This window comes from Marmota flaviventris, chromosome 3 (genome assembly GCF_047511675.1).
Source record: "Marmota flaviventris isolate mMarFla1 chromosome 3, mMarFla1.hap1, whole genome shotgun sequence".
NCBI classification, from domain to species: domain Eukaryota; kingdom Metazoa; phylum Chordata; class Mammalia; order Rodentia; family Sciuridae; genus Marmota; species Marmota flaviventris.
The window spans coordinates 33592870-33615926 of record NC_092500.1 but is presented as its reverse complement, the minus strand read 5'-3'; the positions used below and the strand labels follow the sequence as shown (position 1 = coordinate 33615926).

The 23057-nt window shown below is 33.5% G+C and overlaps 1 protein-coding gene across 1 annotated transcript in view; it reads right to left on the bottom strand.

Annotated features, from left to right (window-relative positions):
• Positions 1–5481, bottom strand: part of Rassf9 (Ras association domain family member 9) — a 33978-nt gene extending 28497 nt beyond the window's left edge. Inside the window, exon 1 of the mRNA XM_027942808.2 lies at positions 5204–5481. Coding sequence (XP_027798609.2) covers positions 5204–5250 — 47 coding nt within the window. The 5' untranslated portion in view covers positions 5251–5481. The remainder of the gene's footprint in view (positions 1–5203) is intronic.
• Positions 5482–23057: the final 17576 nt, after the last annotated feature.

Genomic DNA, 23057 nt, shown 5'->3' with positions numbered 1-23057 from the left:
CACAACAGATACAGGAACTTTCTCTAGCAAGTGTCATATTACAACTGGCTTCACAGTAAAGGAATCAAAATCTATTAAAAAATAGTAAATAAAGAGCTTCAAGACATCAACATTGTAACCTACCAATGTTGCATTTGAATGTCTTTAAAAACTCCATAAGCAACTTAAGCAAGTACATATTAAAGAAGATTATAATATGCAAGTGTGTGAAACTTTTCCCTTTGACATATAAATTGCTCAGATATCCTGGTATCCATAAATACCTGAACGAGATAGACACATACCCCTATTTCAACTTCTCTTATTTTCAGAACTAAAGAGAGAGAGAGAGAGAGAGAGAGAGAGAGAGAGAGAGAGAGAGACCTGCATAGCAATCAAACAACATCAAAACTTTCTAAGTTACAAAACATTTCCTAAATTATATTGTCAACCAGCTACAAACTTTTTGAAACTTGTTTCCAAAAAATCCACCTAAGAACTTCTTTCCTTGACAAGTGTTATGTATGGATATGGCACATAATACAACAAACATCTTATATAATAGATTTTCATCTGGCTTAGGTATTTTTAAGTGCAAGTCAAGTTTTAATCTGGAGCTCAATCTCATCCCTGCCAATGTTTTTAAAATAATTTTGCTAGGGATAAAGCATTCCAGTCATCATTCACAATGGGTTTATCTGCTGCCAACTAATAACGACATAAATCACTAGGTATCATCAGGGGAAATATCTTTCAAGAAGTTCAGAGAAATATGAATCTTTACATACTAAAATATCTGGCATTTCTCAATCCAGTTTTGGGAACACTTTAAATCTTTATTTGAAGCATATATGAAATAGTACGTGATCATTTCTTTTTTGTGGAATTCATAAATTACCATACTTCTAATTACAGAGAGAAGAAATGCTTCTTGCCAAAACATTTATCCTAACCGCAAAAGTTAATTCTTACTTCTGATGAAGCAGTCATTACATGATTTATTTATGGTGACATTATAATGTACCTGGATTAAGGGGGGGGGGACCTGGCCACATATGTTCAAATAGAGTCCAAAGCAAATATTAATGAAAACTTTATTCACTAATTATAAAACAATGCAACTGTAATACTTATTTCAAATGAAATTATTACAAGTACAGTTGGGGGGCCTTTTAATTTGGGGTTGAAATTATGAGAACATCTGGTATAGCCAATGATAGACACATCCTAATGTTAAGGAGAAGCCAAGGAAAGACATGAGGTTAGTAAAGCAAAAACCTAGAGAAGCTGAAATAGTACTTAAAATTTATTATGGAGGCCTTTTTAAACCAGATTGAATATTTTTGTAGTCAGTAATCTTTTATCATGCTAAATCACCTACATGAATTAATTTCAAATCTCCGACAAAAACATGAGACATTGTTTCACTACCATAATTTCCTCTTTCTAACAAAGATTGACAGAAGTTCTAACCAATTTTCTGTGCCCCCCGCCCCCGCACCCAGCCATATTAGTGAAGACAAAGGAATCATGTCTCATCACCAAGTGCTCCAAAAAGTTTTATGGTTACATTAGTTTTCTTAACTTTAGGAAAAGTTTGTGATTGCAATTGAAATTATGGATCCAACCTTGAAGTTAAGTAGTGAGGGAATTGCTAACTTGAAAATATAATCTAACATAAAGACAATCACATTTGCAAATGGAATCTGTTTAAATAGCTAAATAGGTTAATAATCAATTCAATTACTGAATGTTCACATGAAAGTCAACTATCAAATTAATATGTGCTTCATTATTTACTTCTTTGACTTTCAGGCAGGAAACAATGGCTGTTTGGTGACATACAATACAATTTCAGAAACTTGAATACTTTGTTGAAAATGATATCTAGGTTTCCACCATTTTTATTCTTCTTGTTGAACAAAAGACTGAAATATACTGGTATATACCAAACTGTTCAGATTTCAGTGCCAGAATATTTTATTATTCCAGAACCGTAGTAAACAATCTATCTCCTAACACCAAGAGACCCTCTTAAAACTGTATGCTTTCAATTAAACATTACTACAATTATAAAATATTAAGAAATTAGCTCTGATTATCAACATAAAAACTTTTAGGTTGGCTCCATGTCTTTTATGTATATGAAAGTTTGAAATAAAAAAGCCTAAAAAGTTTATATGCCCAAATAGAATTATTTTGGGACCGTATATTATTTTCAACATATTTGGGGATCCAAAATTAGTCACCTGAAGATTATTTTCTCTAGTTTTAAATTAAATGCTTATTAAATTTATAATAAATTATCTGGTAAGGTAAGATTCACTGCATGTCCAAATTCATTTAATTATTAGACTATCTTTTTATATTTTAGATTATAGCAAGAGTCAATCAATCCTTCAAAAACAGTCAGTTTTATATAATGCCAGCTTGTATCACATGATGAATAAGCAATAAAATAATTACTATGTTCTAGTTTGAATACAAATTATAATTTTCATTTACAAAATTAAATAAACAACTGTATTACAGGTTCTCCACATGCAGTCACTGTCTTAGGCAGGAAAACATAGGTTTGTCTAGACAGATATGGACCCATATGTCTGCAAGCTTTTTAGTTTGTGTTTTCTAAGAGTTTTCATACCACTTCCTTCAAAGTTTTATTTCCATCTTGTTTGTCTCTAAAACTCTCAAATATCCATTTATTATGTGAAAAATTACAGAACTACCTCATAAGGAGATAGTTATAGTTCATGTTGAATCTTGAGGAATTAAATATTACTCTAAGAGTGAACAAAATAAAAAGACAAGCAAAAAAATTCAGTAAACAAAATGCTATAATCTCAAATTCCTAATGTTCCTTTTATCAATGTGTATTTTTCCTGCTGATAAATACAAAATATAAAATATAAAGTGTTCTTTTCGTCAAGTTACATATCACAAGAGTACAAATACATTACTCAAAATCTTCTTGGTGTTTTACAACAAATTATATATAATGGAATGCATTAGCACTTATCAAATAACTATTTTATCATCAGTTACACTTTTGATAAAAGAGTATATAACTCATCATTTAGAAAAAAAATGTTTGGTTCTCTATATTGAAGTAGGCTTATTCAATTATCATGGAATTGGTAATCGAAATGGATAAACTGAACCATGTAACTAATTTTGGTCTATAGTTCAACTTTGAGAAGACGAAAAAAAAAGACTTCATATATAACAACACTAAATATACTACTTCCATTTCAATATACCATAAGAATCGTTTGTTACTTAAGTTGAAATACTCATATATTTATGTTCTTGGCCATTGCTGTGGTTTGTATTTTTTCTCACTAGTTAAAAAAAGTACAAATCTACAAAGGGTGCTAGCACTTATCAGAGCAGTTGAAGAATATCCACAATATTACTAACCACTTTTGCCAAAACACTTGCATTTGTTATAAAACATCACCTTCTGTTTTCTCAGAGAAACATATTCTGTCTACCTTTTCATAATTTTACATAGAAAATGTCAGTTAAAAAAAAATGAGTACTCACCTCCTTTAATGATAGCTAGTTTTATGGGTAGAATGAATAGCTGGTGGGTGGCTACACTAATGTGATGAAAGAGGAGCATGTACTTTTTCTAAGGGAAAGTCACTGGGGAGCATGAATTTATCACATTGTTATCTGGCATACCAATGACAATTCTTAAATTGCTTTATAAAAAAAAAAAAACTCAAACAAAATTCTGTACACACAATTTTCCAGAAACAGAATTTGTTTTATAAAACAATACACTTTTTCAAAGTAACTATTTACATATCTTGATGGCATTTAAACAGATGCGAAAATAATTGTACAATAACAACACTACAGAAAAATCACCTAAAATAATATTTTGGTTGTGGCTCTTCTGGAATATTTTTTAATACACTGTCACCATTAAAAAACAAACTATGTTTTCATAACCACTATTAATTTTAAAAAAATACCCAAACTACTTTATTATAAAATATATAACAAAGCATTCTTATTTCATAAATAACATTTATACAATTGTGTTATATCAAATAAAACTGGTTAAGAAAGTTTTACAGTATTTACTACGGCTATTTGAGTTTTTAAGGAAATTTAAATAATCAAGTGATTAATATATTTGGAAAGAGAAACAGAATTTTTAAATAAATTGTGTACAAAATAAAATATGAAGATTTATTTTAAAGTGCATCACTATATTGTCATGCAGATACTCACTTTAAAATAATTATATCATTTCCTACCATGTAATTGTATCCTTTTAAATTTACACTAAGCAAATTATGACAAGTACAGTCAGGCATGGTTGAGAGAAGCATATCAGCAAAGACCCTGTGCCAAAACAAATATATTAAAAAATAAAGCCCATCTCTAAATTTCTCCTCACTTTTTTTGGCATAAAAATGTAGTATTTGATTCATAATTAAACTGTTTAATAGGACCTAAATGTACATACTGACCCAAGAAAAGTGTGTGTGTGTGTGTGTGTGTGTGTGTGTCCACGCTAACACTTGTTTTATGTACGTATTTATATCATGGGCACTGCAGGCTTGAAATATCAAATTAAATCAAAGTAAAATAGTAATACTAAGGACTAAGGAAAACAAGTGCTGGAAGCCTTTTTTAGTGCCTAATACCACCTAAACTTTTTGAAGATTTTCAAGAGAATCAGTTCACAAAAAGAAAAGTTTCTCTATAGAGTATTTTCACTTGGGAACTTTCCAGGCTTCAAGAATGTCCCTCTCCCAGGGGGAACTAAAGCTTTGTTTCAGGATTTATATCAGCAGCAGTGTTTCTCATTCTAATAAGTGGCTATGAATTCTAGTTCTATCTTAAAACTTTAACCCTTTCTACAATATTCTACAGTTCAAGCCAAATGAAACTTGTCATTCTATTACCCTCAAATGTTCAGGGCAGCCCAGAGAAAATATTGAAGTTATTTGGGGAATCAAAATACCAAAACGGAAAAAAGGGAGTCAAAAACACTCACTCATTAGTTTTATGCTGATCACTGCAATCATCCATACTGGAAAAATATCCTTACAAGATAGGTATTATACTAGATCTAAGACTCAAGGGCTTTGTGCTACAAAAGCAGTTTTGTTTTTTCTTTTTCTTTCTTTTTTTTTTAATCAGAAAGTAAATGCAACCAAACACACACACACACACACACACACACACACACACACGACTTTACCTGTTTTTATGCCGAGTTTTTAGCAAGTTTCTTCCAAAGGGAGCCATGGTGTGCCCGGCAAGGGAAAAACAATAAGTGAATCTCAGTGATCTGGGGCTGGGGTGGGAGTATCTGGGTTTCTAGGGTGAAGGGAGGAGGTCTGGAAGCTTCCTCTTCACCTCCTCAGAAGTTCCTGGCTTTCAGCTCATTAGTAGTCGGCTGAGAGAGTTGCTGGAAGTTGTGCAACTGCTGCTTAACTTTGAACTGCGGGATTGTTGTGGCTGCTGCACCTCTGGAGACCTGCCCAGCTCCAGCCTCAAGAAGGCGTTTGGAAGCAGGAAAAGAGAGGAGAGAGAAGAGGGGAAGGGAGGGGAATTCTATTGTGTTCTGTAGTTATTTGCAGACTAGCTAAACTTTAAGAACTGCCAACCCCACAGGCATGGTAATACCCATGGAATGGGAATTTCACTCGATTTGGAAACACCCTTCCCCCCGCTTTCCACACCCAACCACACAAGGTGAACACACATAAAAGATTTAAAAGTAAATGCTCCCACCTCCCAGCCAGCTTCCGTCTGTGAAATGTAATCTGATAGAGGCAAGCAGGGGTGAGGGCCAAAAAACGTCTTTGCCTATCCACTCGATGCAAAAATCCCCTGCCCTGGTGCCAGTAAAGCAAGTTAAAGTGCAGTGGAGCTGGCGAATGGATCACAGTGGACTTACAGGCCACTTGGGATTTTTAGCTCCTGAGTTCAAGATCACAGGAGTTCCTTCAACTCCACTTCTCTCTAGTTCATCTTCCAAAGGCTGATAAACCAAAGGGCACAGGGCTGACTGGTCTTAGCACGGCCACAGATCCTCTCTGGAGGGTTCTGTCTGACTGGGCATTACATCAACCGCTGCCTCATTTTGGCATTTAATGGGCTTTTAGTTTTAGGTTCCTGGGAGTTTGAGGAAAAGCGAACTATTCGTGTTTCTCAAATGGAAAAAGTGAAAGAGAACTTCAAGGAACTCAAGTAGGCAGTGCAGGTGGAGGAGCACGGGCTTCCCCTGGTTCTTAGGCGCTCGAACCCATGGGAAGCCAGCGCAGAACCGGCCAGCCCTGGGTGCCAGAGGCCCCGCGCAGAGCGGACCGGGAGCCCTGCACAGCGATGCCGTGGGAAAGCCTTGTCTACCGCAAGCCCTGGAGAGTTTTCCCAGGACTTTTCTTCTAGTTCTCCGCCCCCGCCCCCCACCTCCTCTCCCAGCCTGGCCACGCTTCTGATCAAGGGCTCCTGGAGCTGATGGTGAGGAAGGGAGGGGTGGAAACCCAGGGACTGGGATCCTTTGCATCACTCTTCAGGCTGGTGAGGCTCTCAGATCATGCAAAGCACATAAATGGCTCACACTTTGTTTGGGAGCCCTCCCCACCACTATCCCCAATAACAGAAACGAAATGTGATCTCAAAACAGTTTATAGTTCTTACTACACACTGATTCAAGCAGGAGTCTACTGTGCTCAGAAAATATATATATATTTTTTTTTCATAATAAAAGTAGTAGTTCTGAGTAAAAGAAATTACAATAGCGAATGTTGTAATTCAGTTATGTTTTTATATTCCCAGAAGAATAAGTTAACTATACATACATACTTTAAGATGACCTATAGTCAATGGTACCAGAGAAAACCTTTACAATAATAGACATAGCAATCACATATTTTATGCTTATATATATGAGCATGTTGAGCAAACATAGGCATTTTACATGTCATATACAGCTGTATGTACACATATATACATATGTATAATACTCTTTATGTGCAAAAAAAAAAAAAAAACACCACGTAATCCTGGCTATACTGTTGTTTCAATTCTACATTTAATTCTGCTAGCACATTACAAAAAAATGACTTAAGCTATTGTGGAAGTTTGCCCAGCTACTCTTAAGTTGTTCAAAATATAATCCCCTAAAGCTATACTATTTACTTATGAATATAAGTGTTCCAGTCACTAGTTTGCAAAGAATTTTACATTTGCAAATATCCTTATGTTTCCCTGGTTTCTGTTCTCCACCCTAATTAATGCATTTACATATGTATGTGTATTGCATTTTTCAATAAAAGAGTTTTAATGTAGAAAGAGGAAACAGCATTACATCTTTATTAGCATAATCTTAGGTTGAGTTTCAACTTATCACAAATGAGGTTCATTTAGGGTGTTGTTATCCCTTGCATAAAATATCCTATTAATTCTTTTCATGACCAGCTCTTTGATGTTTAAGAGTTAAATACAGAGGAGTTTATACACATTAAATTTATGTACTCTTTATTGTACATATTATGCCTCAATAAAGCAGAGGAAAAATACAAAGGGTTATTGTCCTTCAGATATTAAAGTCAGAAAGAAATGGAAAACATGGACACTAATTCCTAAACAGAAAAGTAAGCAAGCAACAATTTCAAAAGAAAATAATAAAACCATGCTTTAAAAAGTCACATTTCACCAGTGATCATACTATATAATTAAATTGAAATTAGATTTTATTTTAAATCAAACAGATTGGCTGAATTTGAAAAAGATTATGCTCATCTCTGTCATTATAATGGTCAGAATATTATACTCTGTATAACAAGTATAAATTGGCATTTCATTTTTTAGAAAAAAAATTGACTAGTATAGCAATAACCTCAAAATATTCAAATTTTTATTCAAGCTTTTTCTCTTAACAATTTTTCCCAAAGAAATAATCCATTTCATTAAAAGGCCTATGTTCAGAGATATCCATTTAAAAACTATGAAATAATTCATAGAAAGGGCTGATAGTATTAGCCTAAATACTAAGTATTTTTCTAGAGGTAGAGGGTGTTAAGAAAAATTATATGAAACTTGAAAATAAGGTAAATAAAAGACTGCATGTCCTTTCAGTGATACAGTGGAGTGTTGTCTAACAATCCATCTCAGAAATTATCCAACACTCTAGAATAATACATTTTTTAAACTATTTATTGAATGATGTTAAGTTGTGAAACAAACAACCTTTTGTTGAATGAATAAGTTACAAATGGGTTTTTGTTAGGGAGCAATATGTATAGTTTTTGTGCAGTAGGAAAGATGACCCAAAATGTTTGGTTTTATTTTCATGTATAATATCACCTGGTTTCATAATATGTAAAAATTTTATCTCAGCATTCTGTCTTCATTATCTAACTATAATATCTCCTTTGGACCAGCTGTACAGTTGTTGGTTCCTTCCTTAATAAGTTAATTTTTTGACACTTTTCTACTATATATTTGCATAAAATTCATACATGTGAGCTTTTTGGAAATTGCACTTTGAAAACTATGAGAATATTTCCATCCTTTATGAGCCAATAGGAAGTCTTTCTAAAATGATAATGATTATTCAGCTATATAATTCCTACATTCCCTTAAACAAAATGTTTTTAAACGGGTTTGATGACAGAATATGGTTAGAATGTCCTTTTGCTCATCTCTGAGTATGAAGTTCATCCAAAGAGATAGAAAATATTTATTCCTTTACATATTTAGCTTAACATTTGAAAAATCAAGATGGAAGACAATAAATGACACTTAATAATGAAAAATGAACATTCTCCTTGATTAAATGAAGACTGTTTAATCTGTAGTTGAATTGGTATCAAAAACGAAATAATGTTAAAACATATTCTGACAGAAAATCCTTTAGAAGGACATACTGCCAAGAAAATATATGTGTAAATTCTTGGACTAGTTCATTTTTTAGAGCATAGTTGTAACCTCTGTTCATATTAAGAATTGACTCCCTTTCTGACAACTAAATTTCAAAATTATTTGACCCAATCTTATGCATACCCAACATAGAGCACACAATCTTAGCACAGGCTCTCACCAATTACATCATCATTTCATCCTCCTCCATCTCTAATACATTATACAACTAAGCTTTTAAAAACACCCCTCCTGGTTACCAGTGGGTTGAAATGGGGAGATGTAAAACAAAGTACACAAGGCAGTCATTACATAGGTGTAGAGGTTTAATGTATAGCATGAGGTCTATAGTCAGTGTACTATGTTTAGGACTTTGCTACGAGTAGATTACATCTGCTCCTGCCACAGACCGAGAAATGGGTAACTATGTGAGATGATATGCATGTTATTTGTCCCACTTTAGTAATTGTTTTATTATATGTGTGTTAGGTGGTAGCTAGCAATGAGCAGTGAAATGCGTGGCAAGGTCACAGTGTTCTTTCAATTACTTTAGCGTCTTCTTTAAAGTAGATGAGAAAGCAAAGGATGGTAGCTAATTTGTAGAAAATAAACAGAAGTAAAGGAGCTAATGAGAAAATATGTCAAAAGCAAAGGATTAATGGGACTAACTCTTGACAAGGACTATTGATGTTGAAGTGAAGCTAGGCATTATGGCTATAGGTGTCTCCATTTGTCTGGGAGGGAAGATTCCTTTAGTAGCACAGGCACACTAAGGTAACATCTGAGCAGCTACTGACCCCAGTGCCCACATTAACATGGGATTAATTTGTAGATGAAGCCCCCCCCCACCCCACTAAATAGGATGGCCACTATGACAGTTCTGCAAAGAACCAATTATGCTCAAAAACTCTACCACCCAACGTGAAGGAGAAGTTGAATACGTGATTGGCAAAGAGTACAGAAGGTGGTCCCAAGTTCTTCTGGTAAACATCAAACAGTAATAAATTTGGAGACAGCATTATTTCCTTTGCCTTTCTGTGCTCAGAGATGGCCCACTAGAGAGTGCTCTTTGCTTGAACCTCCCTTTGCTTTTACTTTATTTTCACCTCACTTTCTCTTTCACTTATAATTAAGTTCTCTTGTATGACTTTTGGTGTCTGACTTTAAATTTTATTTCATCAGAACACAAGACACGAGGTTTGGTGGTTTAGCTCCCTGCTTCGCTATAACATGTGCATCTTATGTTGTCTACATACATATACATGATAAAAATATTAAAATGTCATTTTATGTTCCCATATAAAATCCTTTTAGATTTTTTCAAAATTAACTTAAAAAATAGTCTGGTGTTCAAGGTTCTTCATTATATGGGTCTTACTGATTTTGACTGTGGCGTGTACTACTTCACTAAAAAAAGTGGCACATATAGAACAGGAGTTAAAAGCAGGATTACTGAAGCTATGTGGATGAAGGTCCAATCACAGCTCTGCCATTTCCTAGTAGAGACCTTGGGAAAGTTATTTATCCTTGGGAGCTTCAATTCTCTTATCTGAGAAAGGCACAAAGTAACAATATGAATCTTCCCTTTTTCATTAAATGTTTAAGAGGACCTTTTTTTTTTTTTTTTACAAATCTGTCTTATGTAGATATGATGTATTCTTCTTACTAATTTCCTCTGCACATTTTAATGACTAAATTGGTTTACTAGTATATTTATCATGGGCATCTGTGCTGGTAGGAGCCAGTTTTCCCCAGGGCCTGTATATAAAGAACAGCAGAGCTGTGACTCTGAGTCTTGGATTACACATGGTTACTTGACTGTGAGCCAGTTTGTCCCCAATTACGTAGTAATCTGTCAGGAAATAACAAACTAGATAGTTTGTTAAAATCAATCGGTTTATCTGACTTACGCAAAATCCCATTTCCAATCAAAAGAAAAATTATAAGATAAATGACCGCCTTTGCACAAAAGAGAACTCAGAAATCAGAGCTGGCAAGAATGGTGGGTCCAAAACTTGTATGCAAATCTTTGAGCAATCAGATGTTACAAAAGGAACAAACAGCGTTGTCTATATCAGAAGGTAGGAAAAAAAACGAAAGTTAGTGGTGAATGAATTCTTCAGCTGAATCCAGAGCTCCTGGTGCTGCTGCTACTACAATCTACAATTGAGTATCTAACTTTTTCAGTTCCTTCTTATCTTAACTTTTCTCATGGTAAGAGAAACTGTGTCTAAAACTTGTGATGGATGTGACTTTTAATAAAAACCTTTTAAATACTGTCTGTGTCCTGAGCTGTGAAATAACCCAAGAGATTTTAAGCATAGGAAAAATGAAGAACTTGATCGGTCTGAGTAAAGCCCAGAAACAGAGATGCCATTTCAGCTCTAGGATTCTATGGTAGCAGTGTTCTTTTGATTCTCCATAAAGGTTTAGAATGACACTCCTAAGCTTTGTAGGACTTACATAGCCAGTGTGTCTAATTACTCATCCAGCTTCAATAGGTACTTCCATTAAAAAAGCTTCTAATTAATTAAACTCAGGATTCGAATAGCTGACTGGCTGGGTGTTGGTCAGATACCTGTGTCCTAAATAAAAGGCCAAATTTCTTCACTTAGTAGCCACGGCTGTTATTAACTCTAATGAGATAAAAGTGACAAATCCATATAAGGCTGGCTTCTGCTAAGTTGCCCAACTACAAAGAAAGTTTTGAAAGCTGCGAAACATAGATACTTAATAAAATTAAATATGGGCATACAAGTATATAGACACCTCTAAATATGCATTCACCTTTTGTAGTAAGTAATATTATTATGTCATGTTGTATTTTACACAAGGCATTTCTATATGTGATATCTTATTTGATCCTGGTATGTCAGCAAGAAAGAAAATTTTATCAGAATTTTATGGTTGAGAAAATTGATGTTGAGAGCCATGTGATGAATGAATAATTACTCAAAGAAAAATCAGAGCCAAACTAGAATCAGTGATGATTTTGCAGTTGGTAAGAAACATACATATATTCCACATAATTCCCTTCATGATATAAATAAAGGATGTGGGGCCCAGAGATACATGCAGTTCCTCAAGGACATGTGTTAGTATAGATTAGAACCAAGAACAGACCTGGATGACTGCATTCATAAATCAGTTATAGTTTACTTTGAATTGATATATAAACTAGAACAATATGAAAAAACGACAGACTAAAGCAGACTTTAGTATTTATCCCTGCAAGGCCTCATGTTTCTACCAAGAACTCTGAATCCAGAAGGGAACAAGTTAATTTCAAAATTTGACACAGTAATGGGTTTAGAATATGACTCTCCTGGGGCTATCCTCTTTTTTTAAATTATATAACTCTCTAGGCTCAATTCATTTGTGATATTCAAATACCTGAGGTTCAAATCTCACCACTACTTCATAGTTTCCAAGGAAACAATATATTTTTAATTAATGTCAAGAAATTTTGATTATGGGGTAAAATGTGATACATATATATATATATATATATATATATATATATATATATAGTGTAATGATTACATCAAGCTAATTAATATTCAGCATATTCACCTATAATCTTTACAATCAGAATTGAAATTTACTGTTATTGTGAAATTATAATCTTTTAGTTAAAATAGTGTTAATTAGAATGTTTATGAAACCATAAAGGTTATTTAATTTTTCTTGAACACATAGAATTCTTGTAGAGTTGTGTGGTATTTTATTACTAGAAATGTATTTTTCTTAGTTTGTTTTATTGAAGACTAATTTTATGATTCAGGACTCTCCTTTAATAAATATAGATGCATATAGAAAGCTAAAGAGATTCCATAGGTTTTCAGTCAGGATATTAAACACTATTTTAAGTAGCTCAAACTGAGAGAGATTTGCTGCACAGAATCAGAAACAAGTGTACTGGAAAGAATGTGTTGGAAGCTAGAATCTATACAGTGCAGAAATAATCCAAACATTCTTCAATTCTGGACATTTAAAAGTATTACAAAGTATTACAACCAGGACCTGTGATGCACACCTGTAATCCCAGCAGCTTGGGAGGCTGAGGCAGGAGAATTACGAATTCAAAACAAGCCTCATCAAAATTGAGGCGCTAAGCAATTCAGTGAGACCATGTCTCTAAATAAAAATTAGAAATAGGGCTGGGGATGTGACTCAGTGATGGAGTGCCCCTGAGTTCAATCCCTGGTACCTTCCTCCCCAACAAAAAGTATTACAAAGGATTGATATTTATTGGTTTAAAACTCTAGGGGTTGCTTCTATTATTAACACACAAAAAAAGTAGAACTTTAAATGGAGTTTTCTTTTTTGAAATGCATTATGCAATTTGGAATTTGAAATAGGAATCTTCAGGAATTTGAAGAAAGTATGTAATGACAAATGATGATTGTTAACAAATGTTAAAGTAATTAAATTATTAGTGTTAACAAGATGCAAACAGAATATTAGTGAATTTGATGGGAAATCATTATTCTTCACCATTTGTGTTTGATTCATGTTTAACAGACACATTGACTTGAGCTTAATTTATTCTTTAATACAAAAAATACTCAGTGAATATCTAGAATATGTGAGGCAATGAATTAAAAGACTGCTATTCAAAGAAGAAAAGGCACAGATCTGACTTGCAAAATCTCGGTATGAATGGGAAAAAACAATTATAATATAAAATATCATTTTCTGATTCAAGCTATGTATAAAGTATAGCAGTGAGGAGGGGAGAGGGAGAAGAAATTAAACCTATTAAAGAGGGCTAAGGAAAATCACATCATTAGAAGTCATTGCCATTTTATAGATGTTAGCAATCATGTATCACATCACCTTTGAAAAACTTTTCTTTGATTTTTTTGTAGGTTTGGAGAGTAAGTGTGTTTGGAGTTGTTACCCTTTTTAAACTTGTTAAAATATTTTGTGGGTGTAATCCAAATTCACCACTATACCAGGTTTCTTATGATATGGAGAACATATTAGCTTCATGTGTATCAAAGCACTTAGTACCATTGTTAATGGACTGGATTGAGTTCTGGTCAAAATCAACATGAAGCCCTAACCCCCAGTGTGACTGCATTTGGAGAAAACAGACTTCAGGCAGTAATTACAGCTAAATGAAATCATAGGGATGAGTCTCTGATCAGATAGGGCTCTTATCTCTATGAAAAGAGGAACAGACACATGAATTCTCTTTCTCACCACTCTGACACAGATGAAAGTCCATGTAAGGACACAGCCAGATGACTGCCTTCTATCTACAAGCCAGGAAGAGCGCCAGCATCACATACTGAAATTTTTAAACACTGTGATCATGGACTTCTAGCTTCCAGTACTCTAAGGAATTCTTTTGGTTTAGCTACTCTGTTGTGATATTTTCTCATGATAGCCCAGGCAGACTAATACACCACCAATATGCAGCAGATGAACTTGGGCTGAGAAGTACCTTGGAGAAAGACACCAAAGTACTTTTTAACCTTTGGGAAAAGAAAAAAAAAAAAGACTAACTGGCTTCTATTTTGCTCTGGGGGAAGTTATGAAGTTATACTATGAACAACCCTCTGCAGAGGTAAAAATGGTGAGAAACTGATGTCAGTGAATACCTTAAAAAAAAAAAAAAGCTAGCTAAAGTCCTTTATGTTCCTGAAAAAATTGAACAAGTTTGTAATCAGATTTAAAATCCTTCTAAGAAGTTCTGGGTCTCAGATACACCTTCCCTTTGAGTCTCACTGTTATAGAATTGTGTAATAAATAGAAGTATCCTGCTAGACTGAAAAAAATATATATACTTACTAAAGATAATTCACATCACCTTTGAAAAAAATTTTTGATTGATATTTAGTAGGTTTGGATGCTAAGAAAACTACGAGAATTCAAAGGTTCACAGCAGGACTCAACAGATTTTATATATATATATATATATATATATATATATATATATATATATATATATATATATATATATATATATATATATACACACACACACACACACACTAAGTTACTGAGGCTGGCCTTGAACTTGTGATCCTTCTGTCTCAGTCTCCCGAGTATCTCAGATTACAAACTGTTGCTCTGTGTGTGCCTGGCAAAATCTGAAAGTTTTGAGCATTACGTTGTTACAAAAAACGTTAGGAATTCTGGAGCTTTTCAGATTTCAGCTTATCAGATTAAGGATACACAATTCGTGCTACAATTAGGCTCACTAAATATCAAAGAAAGACAAATAAAACAACAAAAACAAGCTCTTCTTAAACATTAATTTTTCACATTTTAAGAATGTAATATTCTCCAGTATTTTCCAGTGTATATATTATTGATGAATATTGAGTTGAAAAATCCCTGTTTAGGAAACATACTGTCTTAAAAAATTTAAAGCACATATGTACTTCAATGCTTAACTTAATGCTTCTGCTAAATGAACAAAAAGTATACTTTTGCATTATTTTGTGCAATGGTAAGAAAGAAATTATCTAGCAAGCACTCATTTTATGTCAGGCATTTTCTTAATGCTTATAGGAGACTATTAGATCGACTCATTTTTAAATCACTATTTTATAAATAAGGGATTCTGGGAACAGGGAAGAGAATTTCCTTGAGGTCACAAATCTACTGGGTGGCTGAACAGAGATTTAAAGCTGTGCTCTTAACAATTATAGTAGGCTGCCTCTAATATATATAATTTATAATAATCTAATCTTATATATATCATGGAATCATGGATTGAACCACTGAGCCAAATCCCTAGCCATTTTTTACTTTTTATTTTGAGACTGGGTCTTGCTAATTTGCTTAGAGCCTCACTAAGTTGCTGAGACTGGCTTTGAACTTAAGTTCCTCCTGCCTAGGCTTACCAAGTCACTGGGATGACAGACCTACAACACTGTGCCCAGCTAAATAAATATTTTGAATGTACTTTAATATGATAATTATTAAATAAATAATGTATTCCAATTATAGACTACTTGATATGAAGATTTAATAACATAGTTTAGACTTATGGACAATTTAATGAAGTGATAGCAGTGGTTATTTTTCTGCAAGTAAAACTATGTATCAAGAGTTGCTAACTGAAATGTCTGACAGGATAAAGCAAGTAATGCAAATGAATATGCAGACCTGGATAGCTTTACCAGATTGTCTCTATGTGGAATGGGTCTATTATTTCTAAAGATTCTTTTTAAAGAGACACCCTAAAAATCTGATTTTTTAAAACATGTGAAAACTTGATACATCAAATGAGTGGCATCAAATTACATTCTTTGAAATGGTAAAACAAAATTTAACATTTTTTGAATGTGGACCACCTACTGTGTTCTGGGCCAATATCTTCTTAAAAATTAATAATAACTAAGGAGAGTTGTTCAGACACCTGACAAACTTCACTGACATGATAGACAGCATTATCATATCTAAAGAAATAATGCCTTAGTCAAAGAGGCATTTGTCAGCTAGAGAAGCCTAGAAAAGTGAAGAGAAAGAGGAGACCTATCCAAGCAATTTCAAAGGAAGTATCGCCCATCCTAAGAGTCATACTGGTCTATTCATATGCTTCGAGAAGAATGGTTGGGAACAGGACTCTTTTTTTAATATTTATTTTTTAGTTGTAGTTAGACTCAATACCTTTATTTTATTTTTATGTGGTGCTGAGGATCAAACCCAGGGCTTCACACCTGCTAGGCAAGCACTCTACCACTGAGCCCCAACTCCAGCCCCTGGGAACAGAACTCTTGAGTCAGACCTTAAATTTGAATCCCCACTCTACCACTTGTAGATTGCTCACACTCCCTCTCCACTTGAAATGCAGGTGTATAATTATACCTAATAGAGATATTTTAAGAAACTAATGGCTCAATAAATATTGGCTATTATGATGGTGAAGATAAAGCATTACGAAATTACCAGGGCCTTGTGCTAAAAACCCTTCTTACCATCTAACAGTCTTGGTGCTGATTTCATTCTCACAAAACAATTTCTGATTATAAAAAAACCAGTAAAAGAAAAGAATGTCCTGACCTAATGGTGTGAAAGCAGACACTGGGGGTTAAATATCTTAGTATAAATTAAGAAATTCCTATTATTTTTTATTTTTAAATGACAGATAAAATTTTGTGTATTCACTTCATAAAAACATACTGTTTGAGAGTATATATACATTTGGAGGTGGTTAATCTAGTTAATAAGCATATGCCTTACTGCACATAGTTATCATATATATGGCGAGGACATGTTACATCTGCTCTTTCAGCAATTTTCAAAAATATCATGTTACTTACTATAGTCACCATGTTGTACAGTAGCTTTCTTGAACTTATTATTCCTCATTGTACTTTTGTATGCTTTGATCAGCATCTCCCAATACTACTCCCAATCCTGTAACTGCCATTCCACACATTTCTGTGAGTGATATTAACTGTTTTAGATGACACATATGAGTGAGCTTATGTAGTGAGCTCACGCAACATAATGATGTCCAGTTCCATCCATATTGCTGCAAGTGAAGGACTTCATATTTTTATGACTGAATAGCATTCCATTTTGTATATACTTCACATTTTCTTTATCTATTAAACAGTTGATGGATATTTAGTTTGTTCCCATTTCTTGTAAATAGTTCTACAGTGAACATCGGAATGCAGATATCTCTTCAACCTACTGATTTCATTTTGTTTGAATGTTTACACTAGCGGAATTGCTGGGTCATGTGGTAGTCTTTTTGTAAGTTTTTGGTTATGGTTTTCCATAATGAGTGTGCTAATTTATATTCCCACCAACAATAGCATGCAGGGGTTCCCTTTTTTCCACATCCTTCCAGCACTTATTATCTTTGATCTTTTAATGTTAGCTATTCTCACTGAAGTGAAGTGCTATCTCATTGTGATTTTGATTTTCCTGATGATTTGTGATGGTTGGTAGAATTCAATAGCAAAACTATCAGGTTCTGGGCTTTTCTTTGTTGGGAGTTTTTTTTTTTTTTTTTTTTTTTTTTAGTATTGATTCAATTTAATTAATCATTATTTGTAAAAATGTTTTTTATCTCTTTCTCTTTAGTCTTTATAGGTTTTTGTATTCCTAGGAATTTGTCCATTTCCCCTAGGCTCTCTAATTTGTTGATGTATCATTGTTCATAGTAGTATAATGTCCTCTGTATTACTGTGGGATCATTTATAATGACTCCTTTTTATTTCATTTTAGTATCTGAATCTTCTCTTTTTTTTCCCTTAAACTCATTACAAGTTTGTTGATTTGTTTGTGTATATTTAAAAAAAATAACTATTTTCTGTTTTTCTAGTCTCTATTCCATTTATTTCTGCTCTGATCTTTATTTTTTATCTTTCTTTCCTTCTGTTAGTTTTGAGCTTAGTTTGCTCTTTTTCTCTGTTTTTGTGTGGTATAATGTTAAGTTGATTATTTGGGATCTTCCTTTTTTTGATCTAAGTGTGTATTGCTGTGTTTTACACTTAGAAATGCTTTTCCTGTACGTCATAAGATTCCATAGCTTGTGTCTTCATTTTTGTTAACCTCAATATTTTACAAATTTCTTTTTTAAATGACTTCTTTGGTCCATTTATTGTTAAATAGCATGTTATTTAATTAACACGCAATTTTTTATTTTCCAAAATTTCTCCTATTATTGATTTCTAGTTTCATAAAATTGTGGCTAGAAAATATCTTTGATATTATTTCAATCTGGAAGATATTCTTAAATGCATTATAATGAAAATACAACTTAGAAATTCTAGTTGAAAACAACTGTGACTATGATCTGGTAGAAATTTATTGATGTAAAGGTTGGTATTGAATAAAAAGAAAAGGTTTGTAATCCATGTTATAAGTCTAACCTAAAGAAGAAGAAGAAAGAACAATAATTTCAATCAAAAACAATGAGGAGATAAGTAATAATGATAAGAGTGAAACCAATAAAATAGATAAGAAATGATGGAGAAAAATGAAGAAATCCAAAAGTTGTTATTTTGAAAAGATGAATAAAACTGATATATCCCTAGCAAAATTGATCAAGAAAATAAAAGGAAAACACAACAAATATCATCAATAAAAAGAGAATGTTCCTTAAGTCCTACAGAATTGCAGAAAATTGAAAAATATAAACAAATGCATGTTAACAAGTTTGGTTAACTTTGCTAACATAAAGAAATCATTAATAAACACTATAAATACTAATCACTCCAATAATGAATACTTACTGAGACAGCATCTCAAACTGGTAATTGTGACTATATTGTCAAAATTAGTAGAGTTTCATAAAATGGTCACACTGAAATATAAATATTAGGATGTCTGAGTTTTAACATTTATGTTCTTTTAAACTATTCATTACTGATGTCTTAAGTAATTTGTGGTATACCTTCACAACTTGTTTACCAACAAGGACAAAAACCATTCTCTCATTCTCTCAAACAACTAAAAGATCTTATGATCCAGGTTTCCGTTTCTACATGGAGAAAGAACATCTAAAGTTTAGTAGCAATGAGGGGGCCATCTTAAATCAGACTAAAGTGGGACTTATTGCCTGCCGGGTCTTATAAGTTTCTGAGTATGATTCTGTGACTTACAAACATGTTCTTCTGAATTCATAGCCAAAGAGGACAAAGAAGAAAGGAGATAATGAAGTAAAAAGTTATCTGAGATACATGATTCAGAGGCTAAAAGACCTTTGTTTACTGGAAGATAGACAGCAACAGAACTTTTATGCCAAAAAGCAAGATATTGTCTAGAATAAATACAACAAAGACAGACTTGTCCTAAAGGAAAGCCCCTTTTATGGTGACTAATACCTTTTGGATGTGTTCTAACTTGTTGTAAGAATGCTAGGTTAATACTACAAAAACTCACAAAGAATAAATTAAATTCTCAAAATAACGTTCTTCCCTTGGGAAGAGATGTGAGATCAGACCTATGCAGTCAGAATCAATCTGATTTAGAGTTGGGAGGTGAAGGAAATTTATAACACACTTAAACTATGTGGACTATGTTTCTTTCTCTGGAATATGAAAGTATCAGACTAGTTTCATTAATTTCTTTTTAGTTTTAGTACCCTAGAAATAAATGGATTGTAACATTAAAAATGTAGACTAAGTCAAGAGTTCCTGTTTGCTCTTTCCATTCTGTACATACTAGTGCCTCCACCTAGAGTACAAACTGAGAAATGTTCTCCTTCCCAGGCCACTAGCTTCCAGTTCCCTTGGACTGCAACCTCACTCTCTCCCTATCATTCTTTCCACACTTTCTAATATTCTACCTCAGTTAAAACAATACAGCCATACAGAGGCCATGTAGATTCTATGTAGTCCATTAATAAAAAGGATTCTGATGAATGATCTTCATATTTATTTAAGATGTATAACACACTTAAGCCTGCAAACAGAGAAAAACATTGTTTAAAGGATAAATTAGAATAAAAATCATGTCTGAGTCTTTACTAAATGTACTTTTAAGTAAAAAGTATTAGCCTTTTATTTGATATAATGTTTCTTGCAGCATATTAATATAATCTTTTTTGAATTGCTAATTGGATATGGTATTAATGTCAAAGATTAGCTGTTGCTTTGGAAATGAATGTATTTTCAGTCCTATCCACTCAACATAACAAGTCCACTTTTCCTTTTCAACTCTCTAATTTCTGTGTTTTTTTAAAATATATACATTGGGAATATAATCCTGTGAACACTGTGTGCTATTTACATGAAGTCAAATTAACCTGGCATAGGGCCTGTCATACTGTCATAAAGCAGCTTTCAATAAATGAACTTCAGGGTGGAGAGTTAGATTATTCTTAGGTCTGTTACAGTAGTTCTTTCTAGGCTGAAAATGCTATCCTGCTCTCTTTACCATCTGTGAGAGCTTGCTGGTACTATTCTTTCTGTAAAAATTGGAAGCACTGACATTGCTGTTAACATGACCATACATCCACTTACTCTCAATAACATCTCATGAAATGTCAATTGCAGTTTAAAACAATATTCAAGCCTCTTTGAAGGAAAACAGTCTCTCATAGTATCTCATTTGGCTAGGAATCACTTCGAGAGGAGATTTGCTTCCTGGGTTTAATAGTTCACAGATTGAAGAATAAAAATGTCTTTATGACAGGTGAGAGGGAGATATCTATCCTAAAACTACTAAGAAGGAGTGTATTCAATTTTTTTAATTCATGCAATTATCAATATTTATTGAATGCCTACTACATTGAAGCATTATGTTCTGAAAACTTAAGGAAGCAGGACAAAAAGTTACCTGCTTTTACTTATAAAATGCAAGAGTAAAAATTAATACTGTCAGAGATTCAATGGAGTAGCAATAGAATGGGTTTTAAATAGAAAGTTGTATCAGCTATTTCCCAAAAATTCTGTATAACTACTCAATCAGTTACTCATAATTAATTATTTAAGCCTGTCTGTATGGCTGTGTTAGCCCAGGTAACCCTGCTGTAAATTCAAGGATGTCTGCCTTACTGTGCAGGTTTGCAAGTCAGGTGGAAATGCTCTGCTTCCATAAGTTTCTACTTGGGTTGGGATAAAGTTCTTCTCCTGGCAATGGCAGAACAAGAAGGCAAGCATTATGCATCAAGCACATACAAGGTCTTTGTTTTCCTTATATGTGCTGACATCTCATGGACCAAAGCAAGTCCCATAACCAAAGTCAAGGTCAAAGAGTAAGGAAATATATTCCATCCACTCCAGGAGGAGGCAGGGAAGGCATATTTGCCGAACAGTACTTGAATCAGTGTTCATTGAAGACCTCTGAGGAAAAAGCTTGACATGTTTGAAGAAAACCCAAAGGCCATGTGCTTGAAACATAGGGACTGAAGAGGAGAAAGATGGGATATGATGGCACAGAAATAGAGACTAGTGAGACAGCTGTTGTCAGGGAATGGTTCTAAGTATAAATTAAAACCTTCAGTGTTTTAAAAAGATTGATAAGAACTTGACTACTGGTGACAACATTGAAAGGGATCAAGACTACTTTAAGGAGAGTGTTTGGGTGATGTCACTGCAGCTCAGGGGAAAGATGCTGGTAACATGAAGCTGGATGATGAAAGTGAAGTATGAGAACACAGTTGGATTTGGAATATATTTTGATAACAGATTTGCACCTCCACAGGTTCTTGATAGCTTGAAAGTGGTAGCAGGGGCTGGGGAAGAGAAAAAAACAACTGTAACTGGATCCCAGTATTTTGATATTGGCCACTTAGTAAATCCTGGTTACAATAATCGAACTAGTGGAGGGAGGGTATTTTTAGAAACTTGTTTAGATAAATCAAAAGTTTTACTGTGGACAGTAAGTTAATCCCATGACATTCCAAGTAGAGCCCCCAAGGATGGGATTTTAAATATACACTTTGGGTAATCAGAGACTCAAATTGGGGAATTATGAGGACAACAATACAACAATAGGTTTCAAACTCTTTGAACTCATCAAGATCACTGAGAAATGACCATCAATTAAAAAATAGAATAAAGAAATATGATATAAAATCACCATGTTGCAAATTCAACATTTAATATGATCTTAATAAAAAGTGTTTCACTGAGGTCTGGAGCTTAGTGGTAAAATGCTTGTCCGGTTTGCACAAGCTCCTGGGTTTGATCCCTAGCACTGCAAACTACATAAAATGAAAATGAAACAAAAAAACCCACAAACATAAAATGTCACATTTCATTGAATCTACTATTGCTAAATGGTAGCTTAAGTGCATCTGTTTAGTTTGGAGCAGTGCAGGTAAAACAGAAATCTTCTTAGACTTTTTAACAAATTTTAAAAAGGGGGAAGTTAGAGAAATGATTTTCTTTCAATAAAATCTCATCTCATTTCTTAGTTTGGATAATTACACTAATTTTTAAACCTAAAAACATAAAAGGAGATGATTGTCAGGAACATTTTTTTTTCCTGTTATGCTTTTATTTTAGTCTTATGCAGCAAGGAAGCCAAGAACGATTACCTGAGCATTATCCATATGTAGTGGGTGATGAGTTTGTGGGTGTCTTTATTTTCTAAGATATGTGAAACACAGTTATGGGTGAAATAAGCAATACTGCCGTATAGAATATCCTTAGTTAAATATGGTGATTCATTAACATGTGGGTCCCAAGCAGGGAATGTATTGCAATTAGAATTTAAGTTGCAAAATATTCATTGACTACAGAAATCCACTATCAATTTTT